Source organism: Artibeus jamaicensis, unplaced genomic scaffold, assembly GCF_021234435.1.
Source record: "Artibeus jamaicensis isolate MK-2021 breed Jamaican fruit bat unplaced genomic scaffold, CSHL_Jam_final contig_482, whole genome shotgun sequence".
NCBI classification, from domain to species: Eukaryota; Metazoa; Chordata; class Mammalia; order Chiroptera; family Phyllostomidae; genus Artibeus; species Artibeus jamaicensis.
The window spans coordinates 1,353,655-1,367,419 of NW_026521857.1; the positions used below are offsets into that span (position 1 = coordinate 1,353,655).

The 13,765-nt window shown below is 39.2% G+C and overlaps 1 protein-coding gene across 3 annotated transcripts in view; it reads right to left on the minus strand.

Annotated features, from left to right (window-relative positions):
- Positions 1-265: 265 nt before the first annotated feature.
- ADTRP (androgen dependent TFPI regulating protein) overlaps positions 266-13,765 on the minus strand; it is a 98,695-nt gene continuing 85,195 nt past the window's right edge. For 2 of the 3 annotated variants that reach the window (XM_037152915.2, XM_037152913.2), the window contains exons 6-7: positions 6,899-7,050; positions 266-2,274 (exon numbers count right to left, since the gene is read on the minus strand). In XM_037152915.2, coding sequence (XP_037008810.2) covers positions 2,240-2,274; positions 6,899-7,050 — 187 coding nt within the window. In that variant the 3' untranslated portion in view covers positions 266-2,239. The remainder of the gene's footprint in view (positions 2,275-6,898; positions 7,051-13,765) is intronic. The other variant, XM_037152914.2, reaches the window with a different exon arrangement.

Genomic DNA, 13,765 nt, shown 5'->3' on the forward strand with positions numbered 1-13,765 from the left:
CCTCTGCACCCAGTGCTGAATTGGAGCCAGCTTGTATAGGCTTGGCAAGACCAAGTGTTGTTCATCTCTTCCCAACTCTGCACTCAGTGATGGTTGATAGCTTGAACAAGGCCATAGTAGAGTGTTTATACCATGGAAATGGGCACACGCTATAAAGCAGAACCATAAATTTTTTTCTAGAGAGTTGGTTTATAAACATTTACCAGCACACCAATCAGAAACTCAGTTTACTCATTTGAAAAATGAGAACATAATACATTTTCTGCTTATAATATTTCTGTGGGGATAAAATAAGATCATGGTGGTAGCTATGGTTGTAAATCATATGACACTATACAAACATAATGGCTAGTTATCTTTTGTATTGTTCTCTAAGCACTAGTAGCCTAATGTATTGTTTTTTAAGCACTAATAACCTAATGCAGCCTTATGTAGGCACTTCAGACATTTTAATGAATGTTTAATCAATATTATTTATAGGTATTTTGTTGCTTCTCTTTTCTAAAGTTACAGCAGTACCAAGGTGCATTGTGCTCAATGGGAAATGGTTCTGTGGTATTTCTGGTGTTGGGATACATAATGCACAATGGCCAGTTGGGCAGCAGTCAAGGTTTAAGTTGGCCCTGAGGACAGTAAAGCCACAAATATAAATCTGCATGTTCATCCCAGCCAAGAGCTTACTATGACTCTGAGAAGCATGCAGCCACATTCACCTGTGGGATGTGGAATGTTTGGGTGATCCTGGTGGGCTTCATATTGGGGGAATTTCCACTGTGACTACTGCTTCTGTTGAGACCAGGTGCTCTGAGCAGCCAAGAAGCAGCAGGTATAGGAAAAGCGGAGGTGTCTCCAGCTCAATCTGGAAATACTTGAGGCTCATATTTACATGAGTGTAGAGGAGTAGGGGCCAAGCAGGTTTCTTGGTGCCTATCCTAGTCTTGCCTTACACTGCCTGCCCTACAGGTATGACCTGTTCTCTTCCCTAACCCTGCAAGACCACTCTTGATATTTTTGAGGAATTTCTAGTGCTGGAATATATATTGCACAATGGTCAATTATGTAGCAGTCAATGTTTTATTTGGTCCCAGGCACAATTTTAGCAGATTTTATGCATTTTCACCAAATTTCTTCTGTACTATGTTTGGTTGTGAAGCCCAAGTACAATTTACCCTGGTGCCCACAACCCAATCCCCCTGGACCTTATAACACACTATTAGATTTGACTATCTCTATCCGTCACTAGACATTTATCCTTTGTGTTCTTAACCAAACATGCCTGTAAGACCTAGGAAATTCCACTAGAAAAGTCAAACCAGGGTTTATTAATGTGCTTACTGACAGTCAGCTTTGTTAAATCATAAATTAACTCAGCAAAGTGATTTGCTTCAAAGCACTCTCTGCACTCCTCATAACTATATTACTTCCCAGTTAGACTGTTCCCCAAGTGAAATATACACTTATTTGACAAGTTAATCAATACTTGAATAGAAGAGATTTTGACAGTGCCACCAGGTTCAGTGTTTATACCTTCCCAGAGTGCTTGCCCACAAAGGGGAAAGATTTCCTAATATTTTTATAACTTATTTTCTCATTGCCCTAAATAATTTGCTGTTATGCTATACCAGGTAGACAACTTTAGTAGCTGCCATCTCCCTACACTTCTATCCAGATTGAGGGGGAAAAACAACAGATGAGCAGTCCATGAAAATAGCTAGCTTATGAAAATGCTTATTTTTAGGAAAGTTGGGATTATTAAAAAATGGCACAAGACTGGGAATTAACATATCTAGGAGACAAAAGCTCTCGTCTCAGTTCTCATACTAAGTCTTTGGCCTCATGCAGGTAACGTCTCATCTAGGTCCGCAACAACTGCCTTTGTAAAGAGTTTGAATGATCAAACTAAACTCTTTTCTCTGTCTAAACATTCTCTAACACTGAATTATGAGCTTCTCTGGCCTATGTCCAGATTTTGACCACAGACCGTCCTCCACAGAGGTCAGATGAAGGTAACGAATTCTGAAACAGCAGGAGTTATTTTTGGCATGTCCAGTGAGCCTTTCAAAATTCAGGAGTCCTCAAATTAATCTACCTTCATAACCCTCTTATTAAATTTAAATATTGTTTACTGTCCTCTCTGCTTTCTTATGTCTCCCTACCACCTCCCCCCACCAAATAAAAAAAAAGATCAAGAAAACATTCATGTTTTCTTCCCTTTTAGTTCTTGCAAAACAGCATATAATCACTTCTTCTTCTTCCTTGACTGCTCCAAGTCACCTGTGCAAATAAGAAGAGAGAGAGACTTCAGACTTCAGGGTTTTCTGAACAGGTGTTCTTACATAGGAAGACATTCATTGTGACTTGAGGCAGTGGAAAGTTGAGGACATGATTCCAAGGCAAGAGGATGTAATTTAAGAAAATCTCTCACATACCCACCAACGTGCTAGAGAAGGCACTCTCCTCCAAAGTGTATCTGTGTGGAACTCCAACAGTCATTTCCTTCTGTATAAACTTACATGGTGTGAATATAACAGAAATAATATTTCCTTTTTTTGTTTCTAGCAAGTGGGGGTGGGCCCTTAGTCTTGCATTCTCATGGGGCTGAGCAGTTTCTAGGCTTCTCTGAATCTTCAAAATTCCTCTCTTACTGTGTTTCCACAGTGAATGGCTAGAAATAAAACTGTTGACTTAGATCATATTAAGTCATCCAAACAGACTTCATAAAATGGATTTTCAGCTTTGGGAAATAATGTTGTTTGTTATTATCCTTTTCTTTATTGATGGGAGGTTTTCCTAGTGGAACACCTTTCAGTTGGTGGTTAGAGAGTTAGGTCCACTTTTGAGTTTAGTTCTTTCGGGATAGAGATATTTTAGGCCAAACACTTAATGGTCATCTTATGTAAGATCCAAACATTTTCTGCTGGCATGGTAAAGGAACTATAATCAATATCACTATGGATACCATATGTAATTATACATCTTATTATTCCAATAGTCAGAACACAGCACAAGTGAAAACATACAATTCACAAAGATTTACACCTATGTATCTATAACTACAAAAGCTACTGCTAGACTTTGAATTGAAAGTTTGAAGAACATGTGCCTCGTTTTAGCTAGTTGGCTTGGAAAAGGGTGAGAAGGCAGATGGTTGAGGGGTATGAAGTGTTACAGGAATGAGATTTGAGCACTGATGGGTACAGTCACAGTGCAAAAGTTGCAGGAAATAAATGGAGCTGAGGGCTGCTGGAGAAAGCCTTGAGAAAAGAGGCCAAAGAAGAAGAAGAATAACGAATAATCTAGAGGAGACTGTTCAGGGGGAAGAAGTTAGGACAAGAAAGACACAAGTGCTTTAGAAATACATGACGAATGATCTCATGACAAGATTCTTTTGTTGTGAAATGATCAGAGACAACATGCAAGGCAGACCTTGTAACAAATTTCTTCATGGATAAAAGCAAGAAAGTAGACTAGGTGGCCTCTAAGCAGCTTTTAACAAAATCTCCTTAAAAAAAATCTTCTCTAGAGCAAATAGTATTAAAGAAAGGCCTTAATCCATTATTCCCAAAGCACCATCATGAGGTCACTTGGCCAGACTGAAATTTTCAGTTGATAAACTATTCTTAGGACAAAGGATCTATGGTCTCAGACCTCAGCCCATATCCCTTCTGGATGTAAGTAGAGGGGCCATGGGCTCCCAAGCCAAAATAGAAGGCCTCCTATATTAGTAGGTATAGCCAGGAGGCAGTCAGTTCATTGTCCATTACTCTATATTAATATTTCTAAACTTTGCCTAAATATTTCATAATGTGCAGTCAAGGTCAAGAACTACTGCTAGAGAGATACCTGCATATTAGACGGGTCTTGACTGATACTTCTTGACTGCTCAGTACTTGGGTAGTGACTCCCAACTAAGGGCATAATGGGTCTCAGGATTTCAGAAGCAGAGCTTCCAATTAATTCTAGCTTGAATTAGCTTGACCTCCTATTTCACAATAAATTCTTCAGGAACTGCACCATCTCTGTCAATTTGCATTCATTTAGGTGGTTGTTGCTTTTAATTGCCTCAGCTAGGGAGACTGGTAATTTATGCATAAATTAGCAGGAGAGGATTAGAATATCCACTTAGAAAAGAAGGTCACACATTTTTGCTGAAGAAGAATGAGATTACCAGCAATAGTGACCAACTCTACATGCTAGGTCCCATTCTTGGCACCTGACACTTCCCAAGTCATTTATATATGGTTTTCCATTATCCTAGGAGGTGGGTACTAATACTGTCTCCATGACGCATAAGAGAAAACTGAAACAAGAGATACTGAGTGACTTGAAAAGTGTCAGAGATCTGCAAGAGTATAAGATCTCTTGTAAGTAAGTTCTGAGTTAAGGACAAGTTAGGAACCCAGGCAGTCTGGCACAGAACATTTCTCCTAACCACCGCTGCTTCCCACAGCATCACCAATACACTTCTTTGAGTTTCTGTCCTCATCAAAGGAGTCTCAGGCTGTGGAAGGAGGTGAGAAAGTAAAATGAGTGCTGAATTTGGACAGAGTAGGTGGCTACTCAGTAGGTGTTCCCATAGATCCAGAAGAGAAGTTTTGGAGAACTCAGAAATAGAAGAACCATACAATTGACTGTCCAATCCTAGACGATGTGATACTGTACGTGCATGGACACAAAACTACATGGAGACATGTAGCTGCCCTTACTTAGGCGTCATCTGAATAGTCTTAACACAGGTTACATGGTTGAGGGAAACCTTAGTGTTTTAAGCAGACTAGGACATGGTAAAATGTGTTTGTATAAATACCTCTGTTTAGTTTTAGGCAATTTATAAGTATTCACTGCTATTGAAATTTTAAGTGATGTAACCTCTCTTTTTAAAAATTTATTGATTTTAGAGACAGAGGAGTGAGTGTGTGTATGTGTGTGTGAAAGAGAGAGAGAGAGATTCAACCTGAAACCTTGGCATTTCAGAAGGATGCTGTAATCAACTGAGCTATCCAGCCAGGGTTCTGATTTCTCTTTCAATGTTTATTCAGCCATTTGTAATTAAGATATGTCCCGAATTTAACACATTTATGATACTACTCTGATGCTATATAGCATGAATGACTTTTTATTCATTCTATCCTTAAGGAGTTAAAAATCAGGAGAGATGAGAGACATAGCAGTATCCATCTCTTTACAGAAATCTGTCCCTCACACAAACATTCACAGATGCACAATGCAAATGAAGGCCCACATCGTGATGCCAGCTTGTTTGCTCATGGGTCTCAATTGTGGTGAAAAACTAGATATAGTACTCAAACGACGAGGCTTATTAAAAAGAGTTTAGTGTTGAAAATAGTGAATTAGTAATATTACATATAGTGAAAATTTTGTTTTGCAATTTAATAGATGTTTCAAAGTCACTGTTTAACAATTTAAAAAGTAATCATTATTGAACCAAATACAACTGATTTAGTAAAAAGTTATTGTTCTCTGAGCTCTGAGTAATTGATTTTTCTCTGCACATCTTTACTTGCCCAATTTTAAATGGATTAGTTTCTTCTTTCTTGTTTTCTTTTTTTTTTTAATGAAGATTTGGGGAAGGCTTCAGAAATCTTTACTCAGAATTTCAAGGAGCCAAAACTAGTTAGAATTAGATGTCAACATATCTGAAATGTTAACACATTTTTTTTTTTTCTGGAAAGCTCCCTGTGATTTGGAGTCTGATTTTGAGAATAATTTTTAGTATTCAATTTTTTAAGTGTTTGCTTTCAAGAAAGATATTGCCTTTGGGACTTTCTTAACTGGTTAAATTCTCCACAAGTAGAAAACATGAAAAAGCCAATGCATGCTGGTTTATCCAGGGTTTCATTCTCCTCTCAGAAATGTACACTCTTGTGCTGAAACTTCTGAAACTGTTGTGTTTTTTTTTTCAGACACAGCTTATGTTTTCACACTAGTTCATAGATTGGGCGGAAGATGCCACTTCTGACATTTCTATTTTGATAGAACAGAATGGCATGTGGGTGTGTGATGTGGGGGACTGTATGTGACTCTTGCCGTCCTCATATACAAAATCAGGGTACAGTTCCTGCACTTCTCCTTGGGTAGAGAAAAAAAATCATGGGTATTTTGCAACCTGATTTTTTGGTGGTTAATTTTCCAACAAAATAATATTTGGGGGGTTGGGGTAGTGAGGGAAGCAGGGACAATAAAATTTTTCATTTTAAAGTCACCTAAGATTAATTTTTCATATGAAGAAGCAACACTGTTCTACCCACCAATAATTAGAAAGCTTAGCTTGCTGAAATATTCACATTGCCCTGTCTAAATGAGAATTTCAATCTCAAGTACAGGATGTGACCTTTTCTGGTAAATGCTTTACTAAAGTTTGAGAAGCAACCTAATGGGAGACGGGAAGAAACTCATCCGGGAAAGCACTGCTGAGGTTGGAAGAGCTGAAAGGATCATTTTCTTCAAAGCCAAGCCAAACCAAATTAAAACAAATAAACAACAATAACAACAAAACCTTGACATTTAAACATCTTGTATCTCTCAAGGACTCACTTAAAGGAGGGGGACTGAGAAGCCATTTGTTCATGCTGGGAGTGGTGACACCTTGCTCTCTGGGTCCTAAATTCTCTAAAGATTATTTTTAGCCTTGAAATTAAATGAGGTATCGTTTTGGTAGAAGGGGAGACAATTTCATGGGGTTCTCTGATACCCCATGAAAGTATGAACTTCCCTCAGTCTTTTCCTTTGCCCATTTTGATAAGACCTGTCTGAGTGCTTAGGCAAGGGCATCAAGCATCATGGTTTTCTGCTTTGAACTAGTTTCTCCTCTGTTTCCAGGAGGAGTGGAGAGAGTGTAAGGAAGAAGTATCTCTACATAAAATACAAATAAACTGACCCCATTTCCAGTGGTTGAGCTTCTCTCCAAATAGGTAGATGCTGGCACTAAAGATGTAGCTGAAAGAGAAGAAGGCTGCTAGACCCACTGCGCTGAGTTTGGCAAACACTGGATATACCCACGTACCAGTCTTTAAGTAGATCCATAGGACCCTGCAGAAAATGACAAGTCATGGTGATTAGGACAGTAGAGGGGAAAGCTATTGTATTTTTAGATCAATGAGTTTTAGCTCGAGTAAATTAAAAGAAGACATAGGGGGTATTTGTCACCAGTTAACATGTTTCACAAACCTACATAAGTGAGTCTTTTCTAAATAGACTAGATTCAATGAGACATTCTATTTCATAGACTGGGCTTAGCTTGTTTATGTAACCAATTAAATTTGATGATGGTGAAAAAATATGGGAGGACATTGAACACACCATTAGTCAAATACAATATGGGAGAACATGAATTATCCCTTTCCCTGAGGGATATGACCTGCTGATACATGGCACCTGCTATGACTGCATCCCTTTGCTCGGTCTCAGCCAGACAAGTGGGTTTGCATTTCTGTGCCTAAGAGGTATGTCTAGTTTTCCATCACCTCTCTAAGTCCATTGGGGCAGGAAGGACAGAGATTGAGCATTATTACACTAACACAATATGCCTGGGATTTAATCGTTGGCCCTTATTTTACCACATAGCAATGAATAGAGTGTTAAATAAGAATGGATGGAATTACAGGATGCTCAGGTCTTGCTTGTGTGAGGATAGAACTTAAGTCACTTCTGTAGGCCAAGAGAAGGAAATAAATGCTAGGAGAGAAGCCATAATGTCTAAGTGAAGCCTAAAGATGCAATTTTCTGAAAACCAATTGCACTAGGAGATTCCAAAGCCTGAAATAATTTTTAAAATTAAATATGAGGAAGATGATATACCAGCTACAGTTTATAACTGATTAAGAGCATAGAATCTGGAACCGGGTTTCTATGATTTGAATCCTAGCTCTGCAACCTGTCAGTCATGTTGCTTTCAACAATTTATTCAACTTCTCTGTCCCTTGCCCTCATGTGTGAAGTGGGGGTACAAATTCATGCACCTTATAAGGCCATTGTAAGGATTAAGGGAGTTAACACATGTAAAATAGGACATTGCCTAGGATATTGCTTCTTTCCTCTAGGGATAGCACCATGGGAGTCTTCTCAGCAACCTTTCTTTTAAGGTTATGCATTTCTTGTTACAATTAGGATAATCCTCATTTATATTTCATAAAGGACATTCAAATTTGTATACCCCAAGTTAACAAAGGATGGAAGAATGAAATTCTGAAAACTTAATTAAACTTTCAGAACCCCAAGTGTAATTTTATTGTTTCAAATACTTTAAGTTCGTCAAATGCTTGTGAAAGAGACAAAGGCTAATATTGGGCCAGGACTATGATGAAGCAAGGGAGGCACCTATGGCATAAAATTTAAGAGGCCATTTCTTTGCATTGAAAGATACAATCAACAGAGTAAAAAATGCAACTTATGGAATGGATAAATATTGGCAAATCATATATCTGGCAAGGAATTAATTTCTAGAATATATACAGAACACTTACAACTCAACAAACAACCTGATTAAAAATCAATAAAGGACTTGAATAGAAATTTCTCACAAAAAGATATAAAAATGGCCAACAATCACATGAAAACATTTACATCTTCATTTCATTTGTATTTCCCAACATCCTCACTAATCATTAGAGAAATGCAAATCAAAACTACAATGAGATATCACTTCACACTTATTAGGATGGCTACTCTTAAAATTGCAGAAAATATCAAGTGTTGGAGAAGTTATGAAGAAACTGGAACCTGTGTGCACTAGTGATGTGAAAGGGTAAAAGGGTGTAACTGCTGTAGAAAACAACATGGCAACTGATCAAAAAGAGTAAACATAGAATTACTTTATGACCCAGCAATTCCACTTCTGGGTATGTACCCAAAAGATCTGAAAGCAAGTGAATTGATATTTGTACATCTACGTTCATAGCTGTATTATTCATAGTAGCTAAAACATGGAAGCAACCCAAAGTCCAACTATGGATCAACAGATAAATAAAATGTATATATACCCAATGGAATATTATTTGGCCTTGAAAAGGAAGGAGATCCTGACACATGCTACAACATTAATGAACTTTGAAGATATTATGTCATGTGAAATTAGCCAGACACAAAAGATCAAATATTATATGATTCTACTTATATGAGGTACCTAGAGCTAACAAATTCATAGAGACACAAAGTAGAATGGTGGTTCCCATGGGCTGGGAGAATGGGTACAGAGTCTCAGATTGGGAAGAAAAAAGTTCTGGAGATGGATGGTGGTGATGGCTGTGCAACAATGGAAATGTACTAAATGCCACTAAACTATATACATAAAAATGGTTAAAATAAAAAAAATATGTTATGTGTATTATATAAACACAATTTTTAAACATATTTAAGGAAGCATCATTCTTAGGGTCATACAAGTGTTCGATTGGCCCTCAGTCCCTAGTTGTGGCCCTACTAGTGTCACTCTGTTGTCTCAAACTTTTCTAGGTGCTCCTCTCATGTAGTGAAAATTTTGCTAGATTAAAAACAAATGATAATTATTATTTCCAGTAGTTCAATTCTATGAATGTGCAGCCATTAACAAGAGCATTTTAGAAAGACATCCATAGCACTCCTTTGCTCCAGAGCTGTCTCTCATAACAGCCCAGAGAATGTACAAGGGACAGGAAGTAAATAGCCCTGAGTGGCTAGGGTTAAGAGTTTGGGGTCAGTGAGAACATCTGAGTATATTCTAAACAGGTTGCATTAATTAGTTCACTTTGTTTACTTTATATACTTAGAATAAGGGCTTCCTAGTTCCCATACAGATTTATATAAGATAGTCTATAAATAAGGACATTCCTCTAGAGGCCTGGAAAATTTGTTTACTTAGTCAATTTTTGTTTCCTTCAGCATGAAGTTTTGGAAAGTTTCTGAGACAAACTAATGAAGTCTGTACTTTCACAGAAAAAGTGTGAAGAAAGTTGTATGTTAACTGACAGTGAGGAAAGTAATACAAATTCAAATAAAGTATCAGGCAAGAATGCAGTTATTTCATGAAAGGCAGTCAGCAGAGAGGCCTGAGTGAGGAGATGCCACACTCAGTTGGTATCAGTTCTTCATGGCTTGCCTGAATATATGTCGAAGGGGAGAGAGAGGGACAGGAAAATGGAGCAGGAGAGGGAAAGGAGTAGGGAGAGAATAGGAGGAGAAGAATAAAAAGGAGGAGGGAGAGGAAGGGAGGAAAGGAGAGATGACGTGAGAGAATAAAAGAAAGGAAGGGAGGGACAGAGGGAGGGAAGAATAACTTAGCAAGCCCAAACCAAATTCACCATCGTTTTCTCAGTCAGTGTCAGCTTTTCCTTAGCCCCTAGGGGAGATCCCATAAAATCATATCTAAATGTTTCTCCAGTGCACTCATTTCATAATCTCAGTCTAGGCTCCTTCATCCCACCTGGGTTTCTGGAATTGTTTACTCATTAGGCTTTCTTGCTTCCTTCAACCCACTTTCTATACCATAGGCTACCAGTAATCTGATAATCTTTCTAAAAGAGAAACCTGTTTATGGTGTACCTCTGATTCCAGTCAAACGTCATTGCTTTTGGAAAATATCCAAGCTCCTTTACCCAGCCCACCTGGCATTGCCTTGGCCCACCCATCCACCCTCAGATCTTCAGTCCACCCATATTGAACCCCTTTCTCTTTCTTGAATTCACCAAGTTCTGCAGCTTCTAGACTTTTACCCATGCTGCTGTCTCTGCTTGGAACATCTCTGATTTTTTCACATCCTGGGACACACTTTTTGTTCTGGGTCTAGCTAAATGTTTCAAGTCTCAGCTTGAAAGTTAGTTTCACTAGAAAATATTTCCTGAACATTCTTTAACTTCCATTTAGGTAGGTTCTTATGCCTTGTTCTTTCCCTACCCATGTTGCTTATTTGACTGTCTTTCTCACTAGCCTGGAAGCTCTAGAGGACAAGGATCATATCATCATGCACATCAGTTTCCTAAATGCAAGAACACAGTATGTTCTTTGTTTTTAAGTGAATGGTTGTTGGAAAGGCCTGGGGAATTCCAGCCAAGATGGCAGCATAGGTAAACATCACCTACCTTCTTGCACAAACACATCAAAATTACAACTAAATTATAGAACAACCATCATTAAAAATCACCAGAAGTCAAATTGAATGAAAGCCTAACAACTATGGAATTGAAGCAACTGTATCCATCCAGGCTGGTAGGAGGGGTGGAGACATGAAACAGGCTGATTCCACATCCATGTCCTGGATAAAAATTGAGGAGGGATATCTCAGAAGCGAGGTGTCCCAGCCCCACACCAGGCCCCCTAGCCTAGGGTTCCAGTGCCAGAAAGATAAATCCACATAACTTCCTGCTACAAAAACCCAGCAGGGATTAAGTCAGTGGAAGAAACTCCTGGAGTCCCAAGCAGTTCTTCTTAAAGAACCCATACATGGACTTAATCAGACTCACTCCCTCTGCACTCCAGCACTAGATTAGCAGCTTGAAAGGCATCAGTGGAATACAGGGAGGAACTGAACTGTCTAGCATTAAGACAAGAGCTGGGAGATAGCTTTCTCCCAGACAGAAAGGTGGGGAGAAGCCATTGCCCCTTCTCTGACCCTCCACACACAGCCACGGAGCTGGCAGGCTGGTGCCACAACTGGGGCTCCATCAACCTGGCTAACACAGTTGGCCCCACCCTGGAGATCCCCTGAGGCACAGTTACACCCAACTTATGGGCCCACCCAAGCTGTTAACAGTGGCTTTTCCCATTATGAGTGACTGGTCTAGGCTCATACTTCACAATTTCCTAAATCCTTTCAAACAATAAATAGCCTGCCTCAGTGGCCCTCAGTCCCCATATTTCTTGCTAAGTGCCCCCAGGTCAGGTACTGGCAGAAGCCAGCCTAGATTCACAGCTTGGCTACACCTGGGAATCTCCAAGCCCAACATGAATAGCAGCCATCTCAGACTTCTTTATAACTCAGGCAGGGTGGCATGAAGCAAAACACAAGTAGGACCGACTCTGACTTGTACCACTGAGAAACCCCATGGCTTGTGTACCCATTGTGTACAGACCATATAGGAGTACCACCACCCTGTCTCCGCATAGCTGATCCTTCACGGAGGACAGAAATTGTGGTCAGTGGTCACAGACAATACTTGCAGCTGACTGGCCTGGGTAAGTTTCTCCTGCTGACCTGCAAGTGGAAGCCAAGGCTTAACTACCAGAGGAGGGTGCACTCAGCCTGCATGGAGGGCACATCTCAAGTACCCAGATTGGGTAATAGGGAAGGCTATGCCACTGGACTCTATAGGACATCTACATTAGGCCACACTACCAAGACAGAAAGTCATAGTAGTTCTGCATAGTACGTAGAAGCAAACACAAGGAGGCTGCCAAAATGAGGAGACAAAAAAAAACATGGCCTACATCAAAGAACAGATCAGAATTCCAGAAAAATAAACAAACAAAATGGAGATAAGCAATGTATCAGATGCACAGTTCAAAACACTGGTTATAAGGATGCTCAAAGAACTTAGTGAGGACTTCAATAGCATAAAAATGACCCAGTCAGAAACAAAGGATACACTAATTGAAATAAAGAACAATTTACATGGAAACAACAGTAGACTGGATAAAGCCAAGAATCAAATTGATGATTTTGAACTAAAGAAGTAAAAGACAACCAATAAGAACAAAAAGAAGAAACAAGAACCAAGAACATGAAGATACTGTACATGGCTGCTGGTACAACTTCAAGCATTTCAAAAGTTGCATCATAAAGGTGCCAGAAGGAGAAGAGAAAGAGCGAAATTGAAAATCTATTTGAAAAAATAATGAAAGAAAACTTCTTTAATTTGGTGAAGGAAATAGATATGCAAGTCCAGGAAGCATGGAGTGTCCCAAACAAGATGGATACAAAGAGGCCCTCTCCAAGACACATCATCATTAAAATACCAGAAGTTAAAGAAAAAGAAAAAAATTAAAAGCAGTTAGTTTTCTACAGGGGAGTTCCCATAAGACTGTCAGCTGATTTCTCAAAAGACACTTTGCAGACTAGAGGGGATTGGCAATAAATATTCAGCCTTGAAAAGTAGGCAACTGCAGCTCAGCTTGCTCTACCTGGCAAAGCTATCATTTAGAATGGAAGGGCAGATAAAGTGTTGCCAGACAAGAAAAAACTAAAGGTGTTCATCATTACCGAACCATTATGATATGAAATGTTAAAGGTACTTATTTAACAAAAAGAAGATCAAAACTATGAACAATAAAATAGCAATAAATACATATCTACCAACAATTGAATCTAAAAAACAAACTAGGCAAACAAGGAAAACAGAGACAGATTCATGGATACAGAGAGCATTTTGATGGCTACCAGATGGGAGGGGTTTCTAGGGGAGAATGGGTGAAGAGGTGGGGAGGCACTTAAGAAGTTCAAATAGGTAGTTACAGAACAGCCATGGGGATGTGAAGTACAATATAGGAAATGGAGTAGCCAAAGAACTTATATGCATGCACCATGGACATGAACAATGATGGGGGGATTTCCTGAGGGAATGGAGGCTGCTCTGTAGAGAGGGGGCAAAGAGGGAAATTTTGGGACAACTGTAAGAGCATAATAAAATTTAAAACACGAAAAAAAAAAAGCTAATAGCTTTTATAGGTGGCTTACTAGCATCTCTGATTCCCTTTGAACTGCTCTTCACTATAGCTGATTGATCCATCAGGGACACCACAGCCCCTGAAAACTGGGAAATGGACCCAGTAGCCTTCC